Here is a 19293-nt window from a genome sequence, read left to right on the forward strand (position 1 = left end):
CCCCGGAGACTGGCAGCAGGTTTTACTTTGTGGCTTCTGGGTCCCACACCACCACGTCAGCATCAGCTCCAGGGATGATGCGGCCTTTGCGGGGATACAGGTTGAGAATCTTCGCTGCATTGGAACTGGTAACAGCCACAAAACGGTTCTCATCCATCTTTCCTCCAACCTGAAGCATTGCAAAGTATCAAGTCAACCAGGCGCTGTGTGTGCGTCTCCAACCCCCAGTTACCCTTGACTCTGGCCTGTGACCTTACAGCTGGCTGGAAGAATGGTGCTAAGAAGGACCATCCCCCGGGTACCATCTCAGATGAGCCAGCCTGCTCTTGCTCACTCTTTCCTCCTTCATCCAGCAACAGTGGTGAGCAGGCCCTTGTTCCAAACAGGTTTCCTACCCTGTGGAAATCTACCTCCTGCTTGTAAAGCCATCTCTACTCCTGTGCCCATTATGGACGAGTCAGGTGCTTCCCCTTATTCACAAAGGGACATAAATTCTGTGCTTTGGAAATGCATGGGCTCTTCCAGGGAATTCCTGAGCCACCTCGTGGGCCTTCCCTGAGCTGAAGGCTTAAAGTCATGAGGACCTCAAATCAACTTGGGCTCATACTCTGTGTGCCTATCTAATCTGTGACAGGTCAAAACTAAAAATGCTTATTCTTCATGGGGAAAACAGATGGTACTTCAGATGAAGTCCTCATTGCTATCTTTTTCATAAAGCAATCAGACAAAATATATCAAGAGCCTTAAAAATGTTCATGTCCTTCGGCCCAGAAATCCACTTCTAGGAATCTATCCAAAGGAAATAATTAGAAATGCTGACATACTCATCAACAAAGAGGTTCTCTGCTGCATAATTTTCAGGTGCAAACATCTGAAACAGCTGGAAGTTCCAAACATCAGGGGAGGATTAACTGAAGCATGAGACTTCCTCCATTCAAGGAAATGTTAATTTAGCCATTAAAAAATATTTAAAAAATATTCTCACTGATAAAGACACTCAATATATGCTATTATGAAAAAAGGATAAGTACAGATATTAAAATAATGTATAGTACATCCATTAAACTAGAAGGCAATATATCAAAATATGAATAACTTACTGTCTCAGAATGAAATTACAGGGATTTTTTCCTAATACTTCTCTTTATTTTCCAAATTTCTATCCCAGGCCATATTACCTTTCTAATCAGGAAGGGAAAAAAGGCTTTTCTGGTTTTGTTTTTGAGTAAAACAAGAAGCTGTAAAACCCGGCCTTCCTATGGGTGAAAACTTACTAGCACTAGAGCGGGGAGGGACCCGAGAACATACCACTCCTCTCTCCCAGACGACACTCATGCGGTCCTGCACGCCGCTCACTCCGTGTGGGATCTTGGCGAAGTCCTCCTTGCCCATAGCTTTCTGCTTTGTGGTGAAAGGCCGGTGATCTGATGCCACAATGTTCAGAGTATCACTGGATAGAAAGAAGGATGTGACCAGTAAGGGGAAGGAGGCCAGGGTTCCAGACAGTAGGGACAGGTACAAAGAAAAAGCTTTTGCTTGGGAGTGAAGCAAAGCTGATTCTAGTCTCAGCTCTGCCACTTAGTAGCTGTATGGTCTCTAGCAAATTACTTAATCTGTGTAAACCTCAGTTTCCTCATCTGTAGAATGTGAACAGGCACTGAGTGTGGCCCAGACTACCAGGATCTCAGGAGACATCAGTGAGAGCCTTCACGGTGTGGACTTTTAGAAGTTAAGACAGTGGGCAAAGAAGAGATGAACTGAGAGTTTGGCTAAAGTGAGAGGTTATAAGTGGTATTACTACCACAGAACTGTATGCCAACTCCCTCTCACCTCCTCCCTCAACCCCCAGCAGTCCCTACTGTCAACAAGCACGTCCTTGGAAAAACGTTCACAAGTTTAGTGTTAAGCTTTGCTAAACAACTTGAAGCCACAGCTTCCCTTGGATACGGGGTCTCTAACGGCCTAGAGGAGAAAGGAGGGACAAGACAGAAGAGATTAATAAATCAGCAATGGTATGCAAGTCCCCCGGCTCATCGCTGCCACCCCCTGCCTCCATCCTTAGGTGGTTACTGAGGCTGGCTCCTTCACAGGACTGCAGGAGGCGTGGCATTGTGGGGCTCCCTAGGGGCTCCCAGGTTAGCTATGCACTCAGGGCAGAGATTTATGAGGGTGAGAAGGTGCACATGATGGAAGACCCTCTGCCAAATGAGGGAGAAAGACAGCCAGCCCACATTCAGGGATCTCGTTGGCTCAGAGGTGATGAGGGGTAGAGGGAGGCAATGCTCACGTTACCCAGCCCAGGGCAACCTCAAGAGGGCTGACCATTGGAGGGCAGGGAGGGGCCTGACTGGAGCATAGAGGTCAGGTGGGAGAGGGACCACACATGGGAGCCCTGAGAGTATTTATTCTCTTTGTAGGAGGCACCAAAGCCTTGTGAGAGCGTGTTGGCCATCACCTCAGCAGTGCCCACGTCAGCAGGGAACTCTGGGAGCAGAGGGCATTATTTGGCTTGGGGAGAGGCCTATTCTTAAGGCTCTTAGGCAATTTCAGGTCAGGCTGCAAATAGGGACGTCTCCAGTGGGCATCTGGCAGGGTTCATCTGTCACAGCTCTTGCCAAATGACCAATGTTCTTGGCCAAATCCACAGTGAGATGACTAAGCTCTTCCTGTGGCATGGCTGGTACCTCCCTGGGCCAAAGATGCTGCTCTGGGCCCTCTCAGAGACAGCAGGAGGGACTCTTCCACAGAGCACAGGGTTTGTTCTAGGGTCCCTAGGCCTACAAAACCCACCAGGGTTTCACTTTATCCTCAGGGGTCCTCCAGACACCAGAGCAGGGCTCAGATCAGAAGTGCCCATCAGTCACGGGCTATGGGGTCAGGGACCCCAGGAACAGGGGGCTCAACTCCCATTCTTCATCCAGCCAGTCTTACTGAGCCCCCAGCTTTCTAAATGGTCTCCCTGGGCAGGTGTGAATGAATGTGGCCATGTTCCAGAAGGGCTTTTAAGGACTCCCAAAGTGGCCCTGAATCTGGGAGATATGAAACACCTAACCATACTCTTTTAAGTTTAAAACATGACTGGCTTTGTTAAGTACTTAACATTTTCCATGTTTAAATGAAAAAAATCCTGGTACCTTCAAGAAATCAGATTTTAAATAAATAACAAATCCTTACATCTATAGACTGCACTTTTTACCCTGATATATCCTAAGAAATCATATCTTTAAGTAAATCATTATGAAGCAGCTCATATTTTCTTATAGGAATATGGTAATTGGTGTCTAGGTTTTCTATTGAGTATTTTGCATAATATCAATTATCACCAACAATGTGTCATAAAAGCAAAATTACAGTAGTTATAAATTCCTATAAATAGCTAAAATGTCACAACTATGCTCCAAATTCTATAAACTTACACACATTTACGATATGCACTGATTAAAAAAAGGGATTCAAACAATCTCATCAGAGTTCACATGAAATTATAATTCTATTTAAACGAAAAGAAATTAAGTAATTTAAATACATTTGACAAAACAGGCTAGATATAAAAACTTAAATCATTCAATTAATAATACTTCCCCCACCCTCCACCAGCCTACTTGAATTTGTTTGAATTTGGGCTCTGTAATTTGGATAGGCTGGGGCATTTACTGCCTTTTTGTTCTTTCAGTAAATTTGCCTGTGGCAAGTTGAGGTATTTCAAAAGTTTCTTTGATCTTGGAACCCAGTCCAAATTGTTATAGTGGGTTCTGGATATTTGTTTGTTTGTGTTGGATTGATAATGATGAAAAGGAGGCTGGGTCTTCCCTAGAAAAAGCATTTTTAAAAATCAAAGCTGATCTAGTGTTTCTGTTTATCTTCTCTTACTCAATTTATTTAAATCTAAGAGCTGCTGCTGTTTGGTATCACAGCGCAACTATGGGACAGAACAGAATCACAGCCACTGTGCCGGGGCATATACTGACCCTCCAGGGGCCACCCTCAACACAGGCCCCCACTGACTACACTCCGCAGGTGTTCGGAAAGCTAGATGTTGAGTGAGAATTTTCCAGTTGTTGGCAACCAGGACTGAAAACTAAGCACATGGATCAAATAAGTGTCCCATTATCTAGAGACAGACCTCCCCCATTGGGGCTGGTCACTTCCCTCAACTCCCCAACTGTCACGCTAGAAGCACATCACCACCCCCAGGTCTATAAAAGCAGAGGGCAGAGAGGAGATAGCAGTGTAGGCAGCCTGGAGAGTCCTGTAGTGTTGCTCCCCTTCTCATGGGATGAATGGTGCTTCCTTACTCTTTTCCCTGCCAGTCTATCCCAAAGGCTAGGCAGGGACATATCAGGAGGCTCACCAAGAACAGAGGTGACAGCAGTGGGCATGGACTGGTGGGCCTGCCTCTGAGCCTCTGGGTGAGGACAGCCGTTAGGATGCGGCAGCTGACCTCCCAGGGTAGGGGATGGCAAAGCTGCGTGAGCTTCCTCTGAGCCCCAGATGCCATAGGAGGTGGCCAGGCTTCAGCTGCCTTGCCGAAGTCCTTGATAACAGGGACAATGCTAGGTCTGGGATCTGGCAAGGTGCAGGTAGAAGAGATCAGGCCGTCATCCATCTCCTGTGTCAGGGAACTGCATGAGGGGGTCACAAGGGAGCCTCCACTGGGCATGTGGCCTGCACAGGGAGGTCCCAAAGGCCAGTCACTTTCTGCCTGTGAAATGGCAATGACTTAGGCAGGAGGGCAGATGTGTGCTTGGTATGGAGGGGTCACCACCCACGAGCCGGCATGGTGGCCAGAGGAGACTGTGAAACTAGACTGGGTTTTAATAACCTTTCTAAAAAGGAAAGAGAAATCAGGGCCTCTACCCAAGATGTCACTGGAGGAAACGAAGAAGTTGCAAGCAGTTACCGAGACAAAACAAAATCTGTTCGGGCTGGTGTCCCACTGAATTCAGACTGTTCATGAAACTATTTCCTAGATTCAGATCTAATGGGAAGAAGTAGTGTTAGAGAAAGAGGAGTTGGAAAAAAGGAGATCTAGAGGGAGAGTATGAGGGGAAAGAGGGTGAAAGTGCAGAAGAAAAATGGAAAAGGGAAAAGAAAGATGGGAGAAACACTGAAGGAGAGAGGTACACGCAAGAGAGAAAACCACATGTGAAACCATGAGGGGTGGGGGGCTGAAGAAGGGGGCAGAAAGTTTCACATATGTTCCAGGGTAAGTCAGAGGCCACGTCCTACAGCTCCCAGTGGTCTTTAGTGTAAGGTAACGATGTCCTTTGACATTATGAATAATCACTATTCATAATTTTATATATGTTCTTTACTCTTACACCTCATTAGCTCTCACTCCAAATCAAGTGGCCATAGCAGCCCAATGGGATGACACTTATCTGATGGGCTCTGGAGAAGGTTACAAAGCTAAATCATCCTATGGCACAATGAAGTCAAACCCAAGGCAGATCTGGGGCCTCTGCAACATCACCTCAAGGATCTACCAATTCCTAGAGTGGCATGCATTATGAGCTAATGATGTGCGGTGTGCCACGTGGTCCTGAAACACCCTTACTTGGCCAGCAGGCTCATGAGGTAGGTTGAGGTGTTGGTGTCCAGTCTCAGGGGAGGCACAGTGACATAAGCAGCTGCATGGGACCAGTCCTGGTGGTAGTAGTGCAAGCCTGTCAGCGTGGCATGCGCAGTGGTGGTCTCTGCCAGCACAACCTTCCCTGGAAGAAGCATTCCAAAAATCAAACCATAACTTGGAAGGCACACAACCTGAGATCACTGGTTTGAGCCTCTCATTTGGCAAGTGAAGAAGCTGGAGTCAGAGAGGACTCAAGGTCACTTGGGCATTTGAGAGCACAGCTGGATTCAAGGCCAGAGTGCTCCCTACCCCTATGCTGACTCCAGGCAAGGAGAACAGATGGGCAAGGGCACTGAGGCAGGGCAGCACCAAGTGGCCTTTCGGGGAGTGGGGTTTAGCTGGAGCTCAGGTGCTGCCAGGGCTGGCCAGATGGGGGCTGCGAATGCTAAGGGCAGTCTCGACTGCTTTCTGAGCTGTTGGGGGCTGTGAGCACCTTCTGGAGAATCACAGGGGGTGGGATCCAGTCAAGAGGCTGGGACAATGGTGCGGGTGAGACACCCAAGGGGCTTCCAGGAGGGGACAGGCAGGAGGCAGGCCCTAGACAGCAGTAAGGTGAGAAGGCTAGAAGCCCTTGCTCCTGATTTACGTGCCTGGGTTTGTGATCGTGACTTTGTTTCTCCTGTTACCAGGACCACACTGGCACCCTGAGCTGGGCTGGGACTACAACCAAGTCTAAAGCTTTCGGGTGTTGCCAGGTTCTCAGCAACTGGAGGCACACAGGTGACCTGGGGGCTTGCACTGGGTTCCAGGAGGCTGGAAGGGAAGTTGGGCCCAAATGCTGTTATTGCTCCAGGGACTTCCCAGGCAGCCCCTGAAATGTTGCTTGGAACTGGTCCAGGATTTCATGTTGGTTACCAAGGCAACCACTAGTAAAACCCAAGAGGCCGAAGAGATACCAATTAATGAGTCAGTTGAAAACTTGGAAAATTTTACCAGACCCGGGAGAGGCGACAGACGCTTCTGTAAAGCCGTTATGCATACATAACAGCCAGAGAGGAAAATACTCTGGTTCTAACAGACTGAACCCAGGCTTGCACAGGGTATTTCTGAGAAAGATGGGGAGAGAAAAGGGAAGGGTGGCCTCAGGAGCTGGGGCAGGGAGTGCACTGGGCTGGCAGCCCCGTTAGGCTCCAAGCCCACCACACATGTGCATGTCCATCCTGGCAAAGGGCTCACCTTGCATCTTAGCAGCTGCAATAACATCACCGGCTGAGATGCTGGACACGTTGACCAGGTAGATGGGACAATGAGTCTAAACACAGAAACATGGCGGGAAGGAGAGAGCATCAACCCCATGAACCTACCAAGCATCAAGATAACCCGGGCCAAATCAATCCTGGCCCCATCATTTGCCCCTGCTCTCCCCAGCCCCGCCCTCAGGGTGCTGGGCTTCTGCCAGGAACCCAGGGCTAGTGGCCGCAGCACAAGCTGCAGGCTGGGGAAATGCACGAAGCAAGGAGGGGGCAGGCAGTGCCTGGCACCAGAGCCCAGCAGGGGACTGCAGGCAGGGTGTGGAGGGCTAAACCTCACATTTTCTACCAGCTGACACCAAGATTATTTGCAACTTAAAATGAGGGACTATTTTAATTTCCTGTATGTAAACATGATGGCCTAGAGACAGTTGTATATTACGTACCACCTCTAAAATGACAATGCCTGCCAACTGAGGGCAGCTTTATCAGTAGGCAGAATGTACCCTGAAAAAATAAAATACACAGGGTTCATCGTTCCAAGTCTATCCAGACAGGACTAGTCTTGCAAATGGACCTTTCGATTGTAATACTGATTAGCCTTTCCTCTACTGAGCTGTGTGACCATGGCCTATGGCTTAACTTCTCTGGGTATATGGTTGAGCTAAAAAATGGGGAGCTGCCCTTTTGTTGTTTGATATTTCCTTATTCTGAGGTAAGCTTCCACTGGAAGTAGTAACATGACTACTGTTAAGACAGTAAAAACAATGTCCTTGTCCAGACCCCAGACTTACAAAATGCCAACGGGAAATGATTTTCCCAAATGTTATTCTTCCTGAAGCCTTCTTTGCCTATCAATTAAGAGGACAGAGGGTTTAGGGACTGGCCTGACATTTGCTGTACTTGGTATAAGTTCACTGACTAATTCTGAGACCAGCTGGACCTCCAGTGCCTCTGCTTGGCCCTGATATTACTACCACCATATCCTCATGTTCACATCCTCTGGGGTAGGCCAGGTCTTTCCAAAGGAGAGGTTTTTGAGCATCAGTGACCACTAGCAGGCTTGTTAAAACACAGATTGCTGGGTGTCAACTTCTGATGCAGTGGGTCTGCATGAGCCCGAGAATTTCATTTCTAAGTTTCTATTTATAACAAATGCGGCTGCTGCTGCTGGTCCAGGGACCACACTTAGAAAACCAGCTTTCAGAGACCATGCACTGATTATCTGACCAGATCAAACTCTTTAATGATGGTTTAGGAGAATAACCTTGGCATGGTGCTCTACTGTTTATGAGAGCTTTTCCTTTTCCAGAACCTTGCCCAGACCTTATCCCCCAGCCAGCCCCTGTGGGTGCAGCTGTGGTTGGCACTTCTCACAACCACCTGGTGAGAAGTGATATCCTTCGAATCTGCGATAACAAAATAGTCAATCAGAGAGGTTGAGTGACTTGCACAGGATCAAAACCTGGTGCTTGGTAAAGGCTACACCTCCTGCATAGTCCACACTGCATCAGCATGCCCCTACCCTGAGAGGGCTTCACCGTGAACCGCACCAAGCAAAAACTATGAATAGCCCAGAGGCAGAGGTCTAAATCATGGTTCTCTAAGCAAAACGTCTAACTCCTCTGTAAGAAACAGCACTTGTATTGAGGCTCTGTGGTCCCCACCTTGTCCTGCCTCCTTTGGGAGCCATTGCCAAATGTCCTTTGGATAAAATCTCCTCTGATATAGACCCAAGACTCTCCCCTTTAATTAACAGATGATGACAGTGATAACTCCTCCATCTGAGCACTGAAGCCAGGCTTGCCAGGCTCGGTGGGGTGGAACGGAGAGCTGGCGGCAAGGATTCCTGCCAGGCCTATGGGAATAACAGTGTTCATTCAGCAAACAGTTTTGGGATCCTGTGAGCCAGGCATGGTGCTGGCACCCAGAGAAGAACAGGACTACTGTACAACTTGAAGTTTCTGGTTTCTGATCCCAGAGTTGAGAAAGAGGTTTAGGGTGAGCCAGGGTCTACTTACCCTGTTGGCAATGGTAATAACGCGGTGAGTGGCTTCAGCTTCCAGCTGTGAGAAACAAAGGACAGAAGAAAGCAAGCTTCACCATCTCACCCAGGCAAGCCCACATCTGCTACAGAGCCCTGCTCATAGAGTGCTGGGAATATCCAACACAGAGCCAGAGGGCCAACTGCATCCACGGGGCTTGGCTAGGGCACTCATCTCCAACCACCTCTGCTCACCGGACAGAATCGAGGACTTAGTAAACAGACATATCCTTGCTGGATGCTACTTAAGGCTTAATTAAAGGCAACAAAAGCAAATGAAAACAGGGTCACACCTCTCCCTGGTTTTTGGTGTATTCTCTCCAAAGCACTGTAGCAAAGGAGCAATACTGACTGACATCAAGCTGGAAATTAATCTGGATCAGGGTTCCTGAACCTCAGCACAATGGACATTTTGGGTCAGATAATTTTGTGGGGTAGGGGGGCTGTCTCAGCATTGTAGGATCTTCAAGCAGCATCCTCACCTCTATTCGCTAGAGCCCTGTGAGTTGGGACAACAATATTGCTAGACATCACTTTTGGACAACATCTCCCCTGGTATAGACCCAGGCCCTCTGTTCTAATCCGCAGATGATGACCGGGATGATTTTCCATTGCTGCTGCTATAGTCACAGCCTTGCTCTTCCTTCCATATGACTTAACAAAGACCAGTCCTGTGCCCACCTGCCAACCACTTCTGTTCTCACAGGCACACTCTCAGCATTTATCCTGCTGAGTCTGGTGCATTTCTCTACTGACTCTCAGGTGCCCAATCAGGAGCTATATTCAAGGGGCTCTGAAAGACAGAGACACTCGGGGCAGGAGTGAGGCAGGCCCTCCCTCCACCCCCAGCTGCCCCACTATGAACGTGGCTCTTGGCTGATGGCAGTACCATCAAATCCGGTCTCCAGCTCCTCATCCCTCAAGCTTTCCCATCAAGTCTCTCATGGACATCCAACCACCACTCTGAGTTTAAGGCCTGGAAGAAATGGAAAAGAGCTTCCTCCTCACAAATAGTGGGGGATGTTTGAATAAGGTCAATGGGCAAGAAGGTATTTTTCTAACGAGGTCCCTCCAGAGCAGAATTCTTTAGTAGAGGGACCATGGGGGGTTTGTGTTGAAGCCCTGCAAAACTGGACAAGGATAAAAGCAGGGGGCAGAGGAGAGCAGGGCTTTTGATTATCATCTCAGAGAGTACTAAGGTGATGCGGAGAGAGCATGGACACGCATGTGCCTCTCATTTCTGGTAGGAAGAGGTCAAAGTTTTCCTCAGAGGCTCAAAATAATTTCATCCCTGAAATGCCGAGTCATTGGAATTTCTTCTACCATCTGAAGGCACTTTCAGTCTTTCTTTTCTTTCCTGATTCAATTTTGGGCAAAGCAACCCTGGAATGTTTACACAGTCTCCCCCAGATCCTTGAAATCAGAATCAAATTGTCTGCCCCAAGGCAACTCAAGGCCACACCAGCCTCAGAATGGAGGGAGGTGTTCCCTGGGAAGCTTCCACATGGGAATTTCACCCATGGAGAAAGTGATAGTACACAACTTTTATTTACTGATGTCTCTTGTATCCTAAAGATTCTGTGAACCCACAGGAAAGAAGGTGACAAAGGACACAGTAGGGCTTCCTCACCTCCTCCGGACGGCTGATCTCGATTCCTTCTGGGCCTGTGATACCCAAATCTAGTGCCTCCTTAGCACCCTGAATAATAGCAAGAGAAAGAAAATTGAGAGAATCAGAGAGACACAAGAAAATAATGAACCCAAGGGACAATAAAATACGCTAGACACAGTCCATTCCAATAGGCTTGCTAAAATTTTCTCACTTCTATAATATTCATCTTCCAAAGAGGGCAGAATAACTACAGGGCCCCCTCACAGCAAGGCTCTCCTGAGTTTCATTTCAGAACAACTGAGTAACTCCTTTCCTCTTAAAAATGCATTTCCGTAACTAGCCAACAGGCCTGGGACACAAAAGACAAACATTCTTTACTGACTGAGAGTCAGAATTTCCCACTGGGTATCTACTCAAACCTCTGGCTCCAGCAACACCTAGACTGGCCTTTACCCCAAGCATCCTATTTAAGACCAAGGGGTACAAAGGGGCTTGTCTTTCTTGGGGCCAGTGGGTAGATCTCTCTAAGATCTCAGCGCCTCTGGAGAGGTATAAGAAAAGTAGAAAGCTGACTCTTGGTTATTCTGTATGTCAGATCTTATTAAAAATATTTCTTAGAGGCACTCTAAATTCTTTTGCTATACTGGAATTTCAATATCCTATTTTAGAACTAAGATATCATCAGTGAGGACTTAGCAACCCTATAAAGACATTTATTTTTTACAGACAGTAGAAAACTTCAGATTTTCTAAAAGATTGGTCACCTGGGATGTTACCATCTCACACTTCCTTTTAGAACTTTTTTTGTCTCAAACTTGTGGGGTGGGTGGTGGATGGTCGGGAATCCCCCTGGCAACTGTATCTCCACTGGCGCCCTGGCTCCCCTTCCCCAACATTCTCTACTGCCTTGCCTCAGCCACGAGCTCCCCATTTTCAGCATGGACTCGGGCGATTGCTCCAATGTCCTTGCAAGCGTGCAACACCTGGTAGAGCTCACTGTCCCGAAGCATATACACGTCCTTGTAGGTCATGAACATCTGGAACGAGTTGACACCCTTTTCCCTCACCAGTGTCTCCATTTCTGCTTTCACCTGGAGAGCAAAACGCAAAGGCAGTGCCATGTGTGAGGACAAGTGTTCAAGAGGCTGACTGGCAAACGCTGGTCCAGCTTAGAGATGAGGGTCAGAGGAGTGATCATATGACCCTGCAACCTCGGGGTAGCTCACTCTCCTCCCACCCCATGGCTGCTGTGAGGTCAGGTGAGCAAATGGATGCAGAAGTACTGTGAAAATTCTCAAGCAGGACACAATTATAGGAACTATACTGTTATCTTCTAGGCATGTTTCTCCTATCACATAGGCTTGTCCTTTGTTTCTGACTCCAAATCAATCTTATTGTTAAATGTGCCAATGATTTTTATTCCTATGGGCCTGTTCCCTGACTCCGTAATCGAAGCAATGTTATGAAGAAGGGACAATAATGCTAAACATCCAGAGACCCTGGGGAAAATCTAATTTAGGAATAAAGCAAAACTTGAACAAAGCTATGTGATAAAGGAGATTCATCACAACATTCCTTACATTAGGAAAAATAGAAGCAACATTGGTGAGACGATAGAAAATAAATTGAGATCCATATGTCTGACAGAGCACTAGGTGGCCACTGCACTGATGATCATGAAAACCATGCAGCCCAACAGAAAATGCTTACACTTGAGCAATTACTATGTAAAAAGCATGTATGAAAAAAAGACTGGAAGGAAGTAGCTAAAATAACAATAGTGATTGTGTTGGGGTAGCCAGATTATGCTCTTTCTTTCTTTCCTACTTTTAAAATCTGTAGTTAGAAAAAAATTATTATTATAAAAAGGAATTAAAATTCCAGATGCATGAAAGGGCCTACAACCTCTAGGGACATGGGATAGCTGGCCAGGCCTCAGTGTTGCTGAGAACCTGAGAGGATCCTCTAATTCCAGGCCAACCCCAGGGGGAGGGACTAGAGAAAGGCTTGGATTAGGGGTCAGCCACCCAGGAGGGTGTCCAAAATGGACAAAACCTCATAAGACAAGGGATGGTTGGCATTCAGTGTGGTCTGCACCTTTAGCCTGGTACCAGGAGGAGGGTCTTCATGGTGTGAGGTTTGGGGGACTCCAGGGCCTTTTGTATAAGAAGGTTAGAAATAATGGAAGAGACTGGGGACCCTACACTTAAGGCTAAAATCCCAGTAAAGTACAGTGAGACCTTTAATTACCATCTCAGAGGGAAGTCAGGCCCTTTAGACCAGGGTTTACAGCTGGTCTGTAATAAAAATAAAATAAAATAAAAATGTTTGTTTATTTTTATGATTCCAGGGCATGCACTAAAGTATTGGCACATGGTAATTAATAAATAATTGATGAAAGAACAAATATCCAGACTGCTTCCCTAAGATAATAAGCATTAGAACTTCTGAGAGGAAGCAAAATCTAAATGCCTGGATATCTGCTTTCAGGAAGAGCAAGGAGGTGGAAATCCATGGAGAGGGGTCAGGACTCTGGGGCCTGGGGCAGCGAGAGGACAGGAAAACCAGGGGCCGGGGGCACAGAGGCTGACCTGAGAAAGGACTCAGCAGCAGCCAGCCTCTGGGCTCGCCGAGCAGAAGCTGGCCCCTGGAGGAAAGAAGTGTCCCAGTCCATTTTTACTAGTGAGCCAGGATGAGACCCTCCCTCTGAGACCTCAGCTCCGTGCTGTCACACCCAGCACAAAATGATGTGACCCTCAGATTCTGACCCTTGCTCAGCCTGTCCTCAGCAGCATCCCCATGGGTGTGTCAGTGGCAACTAACAGTAAGCATCAGAAGACACTGAAAGCCTTGTGATCAGAGCAAGGAGCCAGCACTCCCGAGGCCTCTGGTCTCAGATGTTCTGTGTCTGCTAGAAAACTGGCTCTTTACTTTAAGTAGAGCAAGCCCATTCACCTTCTTATGGGATCACAGTGTTTTTTCTTTTGGCGTTTGGGGGAGTTAGGGTGGTGGTGGGCAGGATGCCCACAGCTGTGGGGGAGCTAGCTCTAAAATGGCCCCTTTGCCTAAAAGGGCATTTGTTCTTTCGGGATTGTGCCCAGCACCATTACCTTTGGTGCCCACCAGGTGACCCCCACGTGGAGGGCATAGTCGCAGCAGACCTTGGGGTCAGCCAAACCCCGGCACTTCTCGTAGGCATCCACGAGGGAGGTCTCCTTGTCGGGCAGCACGTGGCCAATGATCATGGTGGTGCCTCCAACTAGTGCTGCCTGAGAAGATGGGAAAAACAATCTGTTACATCTCTTCTCACACCCAAGACGCTGATGTGGGGAGACACAGGGTCTGGACATTTAGAACAACCCCAAACCCTACTGAACAAGAGGCTATGAGACCCAAATGCAGCAATGTTTGGGAAACTGTGAGGAGCTGGACATGCAGAAGCTAGTGAGTTCCGTTCATCATTCCTGTGGATCCAGCATGCAAACCTGCTTCTTCCTCATCCTGGCTTGCAGCCCAGTGCTTGGGAAACTGCTCAGTGTGGTACCCAAGCCTCAGGCCAATCTCTATTTCCCAATGGATAGATCCTCCCATGACTTTTGACCAAGTTGAATACAAAGATGACATAATTAAATGTCATATTGTACCATACTATATAATATTCTATGTATAATATTTAGTTACACATATGTATTTAAGCCACAATGAACAAAATGTTATTCTGGGTATACTGTTTTGTTTTATTCTCTCACATTTCATGAAACAATTTTATTCAAAGTTTTCATATGCATCTTCAACATAAGGGTCTCTGTTTTCAGTTTTTCCAAGCGCATTAACTTCATTTTCATCTATCTGGTTTGAGATAGAACACTTTTTAGTCCTTTGTGATTTATCAGTGAAAAATTACCCTACTCATAATCTCCATGAGATATCACTTAAAAAGAAATCTTTAAAAAACCTTACATGTAATCACAAAGTATACCTCCAGAAATAATTATTTAATCTGTATTAATAATAAAATAATTAATGGTTTAATCTGTACTAATTCAATAATTAAACATTATTGTTAAATTGAATAAACATTTAATATTAAATAAATAATTGTTATTAATTAAATATTAAATCTGTATTAATTAAAGATCCTCCCAACACACACACTTTTTAGAACCACTTTTGCCAGGAGACCTCTACAAACTTCCAAAACTAGTACTGACCAAAGGCTGTTCCAGATTAAGTGTTTTCCCAAATAAAACTTTATTAAAATAAAATAATTGAGGGCTCCAGAATATAAGAGACTTAATGAAGGCTCTGATAAAAGGTGACTCTTTCTCTAACGGGTAAAAGTTTGGACAAACCCTGTCCTATTTGGGTCCTTACAGTGACTTGGGATCAGCCCCAAGTTTGAGTCCCAGCTCTGCCACCTCCCAGCTGGATAACCTCAGATTAGGTTTTCTAATCATCTTCTCTCAGAGATGCAGAAACATTACCTATCTGATGGAAATAGCTTCCTTGATGGATAGTTGGGAAAGTCAAGTGAAACATCACTAATAAGGTGGATTTCGTAAAGTGTTGTCCTAATGTGTGTGTTTAATTATTCAGAACTTAGCCTTTTATCTCTGTTTTCTATGTGGGAGAAAAACAGCACAATGAACTTGTCTTAATGATTTCATGCTTCTCTATTCAGTTAAATCCTTGATCACAAATCAAAAATATTGCTGGGGAATAAGGGACTGAAAAAATATTAATTCAGCAGTCAAATAACAATTAAAATGAAACTCCATGCAACACTGGTTCTCCATGCTGACCCTGGCTGGGCCAGTGAGATTGTTTCCCATGTTGTCCTGGGAAACTTGCACAGCTTAAAGCAACCAACAGAGGGTGGCAGTTCTGCAGCACACACAGAGGAACCCTTACCGGGAGGCAGAAAGGCAGATTGTAGCTTTCTTAACTGGCTTCTGTTCCTGATTTGGCTAGATTGTGTCAGGCTGATTCATCCGCATAGCAGGTGGCTGTACTCTATTCTGTCCTGAAACGCATTTCTTGCTTTTTACCCATCTATTATTAGGTGTCTAATATATTGGGATTTTACAAACTAAATCAGTTTATTCTTCTGTAGTTCTAGATTGCTTTCCCTTGCACTCCCTCAGTATGTCTATAGCCTTGGATAGAAAAAAGGGAACCTGGAAACAGTAGTGAGAAGAGACAAGACCATTCTTATGATCTGTGGATCCTAGAGCAAAGTACAAAAAGAGGTCCACATGCCAAATCTCTGAACAGTTCATAGTTACAGAGCAAGCTAACAACCTGTTAAACAGATTATAATCTATACTTCTACTTTGACAAATACATTTTCATAATGACTGAGAATACCAGACTTGGATTTAGAATTCTCCCAGTCTGGGCAGTTCTGAGCTGCTCGGCAGGGGGACTTTGGCCTTCAGCCTCTGCACTTGCGCCCCCGCCCCCCAGCACTGCATTCATCTTGCATTCAAGCTCTGCTCACCCCCTGCAAAATGCTGCCCTTTGGCCTAGTGTGCACACACTGGGCTGGCCCTCCAGGACACATTCGGGCTTTGTAGGCCCTGCAAGTGCTCAGGGCCATTTGTCAGGGAGTCCCAGGGACACAGAGTATGGTCTGGGAGTGGGATACTGGGCTCTGGGCAGACATGGCCTCTTGGGTCTGCATCTAAATATCTGGAATAATGACTTCTGCTGTTTCCCCAGGCCTTAAAACAAGAGTTTCACAGGATTGGCGAACACTTCCCCACTGCAGGTTTGGGATCCTGGACCAGAGGCTGGATGTATGAACCCTTATTTCCTCTAAGGCACACACAGAGCTGGCTTTTTGAGTTTGTATGATTCCTACCCACGGGACGAACGCTGACAAGCTCAGTCTCCATGGGTATGTGATATCATAGATGAGACAGGCCTTTCCGCTATCAGCCTGCACAAAACAGGCTTATAGAAATCAACAGCAGAGTGAGACCCAATCCTGCTCCTAAGGCTTTCAGAGGATATGTTTGCAAATATGTGACTGTGACTGTTGAATGTTTATAACTGTTTTTATGCAAAAATGGTATTGGTTAAGCAAGCTGTGGACCATGTTTAATGGAAGTGGATAGAAATGATATTCAAAGAGGCTAAGTCATAACAGGGAAAAAGGGTGATGCTGTAATGAGTGAAAAAGGCAGGATTCAATATGTGTACCCAAGATGCTTAGAAGTATGTTTAAACACACACACACCCACACAAAGAAAAAATGGGAGGAAATGTACCAAAACATTAACAATGGCTGTTTCTGGGTGATGAGATTCTGAGTAATTTTTTTTTTAATTTTCTGAAATTTATTTAATAGAATATGTTACTTTAATAATATATATATTAAAAAATAAATGTGGAAGAAGCTAAAACTGTTTAAAATGTAGTTAACTGCTCATTTGTTTAAAATACTCTTTTAAAGTTATGAAACATTTCAATCATATGGTAAAAGTACAGAAAATAATACAGCACATACCCATGAACCCACTAGTCAAATAAAACAGATGTTAACTTTTGCTGTTCTTTAAAACATTTTTTAGAAAATGAAATAACGTATTTTCGATAAAGCCCGAGCCCTCCACCCTACTCTCTTTCTTCTCCCTGAGGCTGATATAAATCTCCCCACTCCATGTTTTATGCTCTTACTATGTTTTGTCAATTTAAAAAATTTGCACAAATGTTATTGCACTGTCCATGTCCTTTTGCAATGTGCTTTATTTTATTCAACTCAAGATTTATTTATGTGGATTTAGTTCACTCATTGTAGTTAATTCCTTGAATGAACACTCCTCCATGTATGTAATCATTTCTGAGTTCATGGACTTTTTTTATTAAGGTATTATTGATATACACTCTTATGAAGGTTTCACAAGCAAAAACAATGTGGTTACTACATTTACCCATATTATCAAGTCCCCACCCATACTCCAATGCAGTCACTGTCCCTCAGTGCAGCAAGATGCCACAGATTCACTGTTTGCCTTCTCTGTGCTACACTGTTCTCCCCGTGATCCCCCACACCATGTGTACTAGACATAATATTCCTCAATCCCCTTCTCTGTCCCTCCCTACCCGCCCTCCCACACCCCTCCCCTTTGGTAACTGTTAGTCCCTTCTTGGAGTCTCTGAGTCTGCTGCTATTTTGTTCCTTCAGTTTTGCTTCGTTGTTATACTCCACAAATGAGGGAAATCATTTGGCACTTCTGAGTTCATGGACATTTACTACTACGTGCAATGCTTGAGCATTCTTGAGTACACCAGCATCATCTCCAGTCCTGACCACAGAACAGCTAACTCACTCGGGCCTCCTGCAGCCTGGTGGCTGACCCAAGCTGCCCATTTAACAACCTAAGCCTTTAGTCTTTACATAAACTACTGTCCAGTCAAGCATTCCCCACTGCATAGTGGCATTTGTTTTTATTGTGAATGTGGGACATTACATCACCATTAGGTTAATACGCATGTTAGGATCATTGTTTAACCGACAGACAGCACCGTTGACATGAATCATTTAGTGTTTCAAAGGGTTATCATTATTTGTTTTTGACATTTATGACATTCTGCTGGGTAAATCTGGATTTATTTGATGCCCTATATTGTCACCTTCATCTCTTTCCTAAGAAAAAGCAATAGACATAATGGACATCCACTTTATGACACAGTTTTCAGGTATATACCTGGTGAGAACTTGTACTGGAACTCAAACCCATTAGAAATGTCATCTTTATGCTTCAGAAGTTCATTGGACCACTGTAGGGCACAAGGGGATTCATGCTGACCAGGGACTTGTCACTCAGCATTTGCAATGAAATTTCAGAAAACTGTGGTTCATTTGTTGACATCATGACATTGGTGAACAATGTATTGGCCCTTGCTGGTTTTTTCTGGACAAACACCTTTGGAGTGTCACTCTCTTACCATCTTCTACCTGGCTGCAGCTCCAGTCAGGTTTTGCTGAGTTCCCAGCAGCGGTGGGTTTTCCCTCTCCCACCACTACCCTTGCCACCTTCCCAACTCCCAAAAGAAGTGGCTTCTCCAAGGCAGAGGGCCAAAAGGTCAAACTCTGTGCTCTGCTGGTGAGAAGGAACTTGGGCCAGAATGAATTCGTGGGGTTTTTCACTGGGGGAGGAGGAGAGACTTCATGGAGCATATTTTCATACCCATGCCTAGAAAAGGGCTGTGATTTGGGACAGGTGATTGGAATCAGAAAGGCAGGATCTGCTACTATGTAGCTGTATCTATTAAGGGCAGGTCAGTCTTTAAAGAAGGAGTGTTATCCCACTGGGAATCCAGTAACAAGTGTTTAGATGTGCTTTCTAGATGTAAATGCCATGCGAACATTTGTACTTTTCTTAATGCACTGGGAAGGCTTTCATCTTGTTCAGATGTATCTCCTTCTCTTGAATTGCTGAACCACTTATTCTATCATTTACTCACCATCTCCCAAAGTACATGAGAAAAAAAATAACGAGCTTGGTGGTTCTCTCTTGTTCTGAGCAACTTCATTTACCTTCAGGGATCTGTCGGCTGCTTTCTGGCCCTCGGGAAAGCCACCTCTTCAGCACTGCCATGCCTTGGGATGGCAGAAACTGCCCCAAAGGAGGACCTGAGGCATTTCTTCAAGTGAGATGATAGGGTAGGCTACTCAGAACCATGCCCGGCACTCGGTAATACCTTCTCATCCTCAAACATAAGCCCACCTGCCAGAGCCAGCTTCATGGCCATGCGGCCTGTGCAGTCCCAGAGTGCCCTGCATTTAGAAGGGCTCTATGCTTAGTTT

The 19293-nt window shown here is 45.6% G+C and overlaps 1 protein-coding gene across 2 annotated transcripts in view; it reads right to left on the reverse strand.

Moving 5' to 3' along the window:
• The window catches only part of DPYSL5 (dihydropyrimidinase like 5), an 84395-nt gene that overhangs the window by 16003 nt on the left and 49099 nt on the right, over positions 1-19293 (reverse strand). For both annotated transcript variants that reach the window (XR_012122340.1, XM_017650716.3), the window contains exons 3-10: positions 13589-13747; positions 11390-11569; positions 10497-10565; positions 8844-8888; positions 6809-6884; positions 5558-5714; positions 1309-1450; positions 27-169 (exon numbers count right to left, since the gene is read on the reverse strand). Coding sequence is in view for 1 of the 2 variants with exons in the window: in XM_017650716.3 (XP_017506205.1) it covers positions 27-169; positions 1309-1450; positions 5558-5714; positions 6809-6884; positions 8844-8888; positions 10497-10565; positions 11390-11569; positions 13589-13747 (971 nt within the window). In the remaining variant the exon portion in view is untranslated. The remainder of the gene's footprint in view (positions 1-26; positions 170-1308; positions 1451-5557; positions 5715-6808; positions 6885-8843; positions 8889-10496; positions 10566-11389; positions 11570-13588; positions 13748-19293) is intronic.

This window comes from Manis javanica, chromosome 1, assembly GCF_040802235.1.
Source record: "Manis javanica isolate MJ-LG chromosome 1, MJ_LKY, whole genome shotgun sequence".
NCBI lineage: Eukaryota > Metazoa > Chordata > Mammalia > Pholidota > Manidae > Manis > Manis javanica.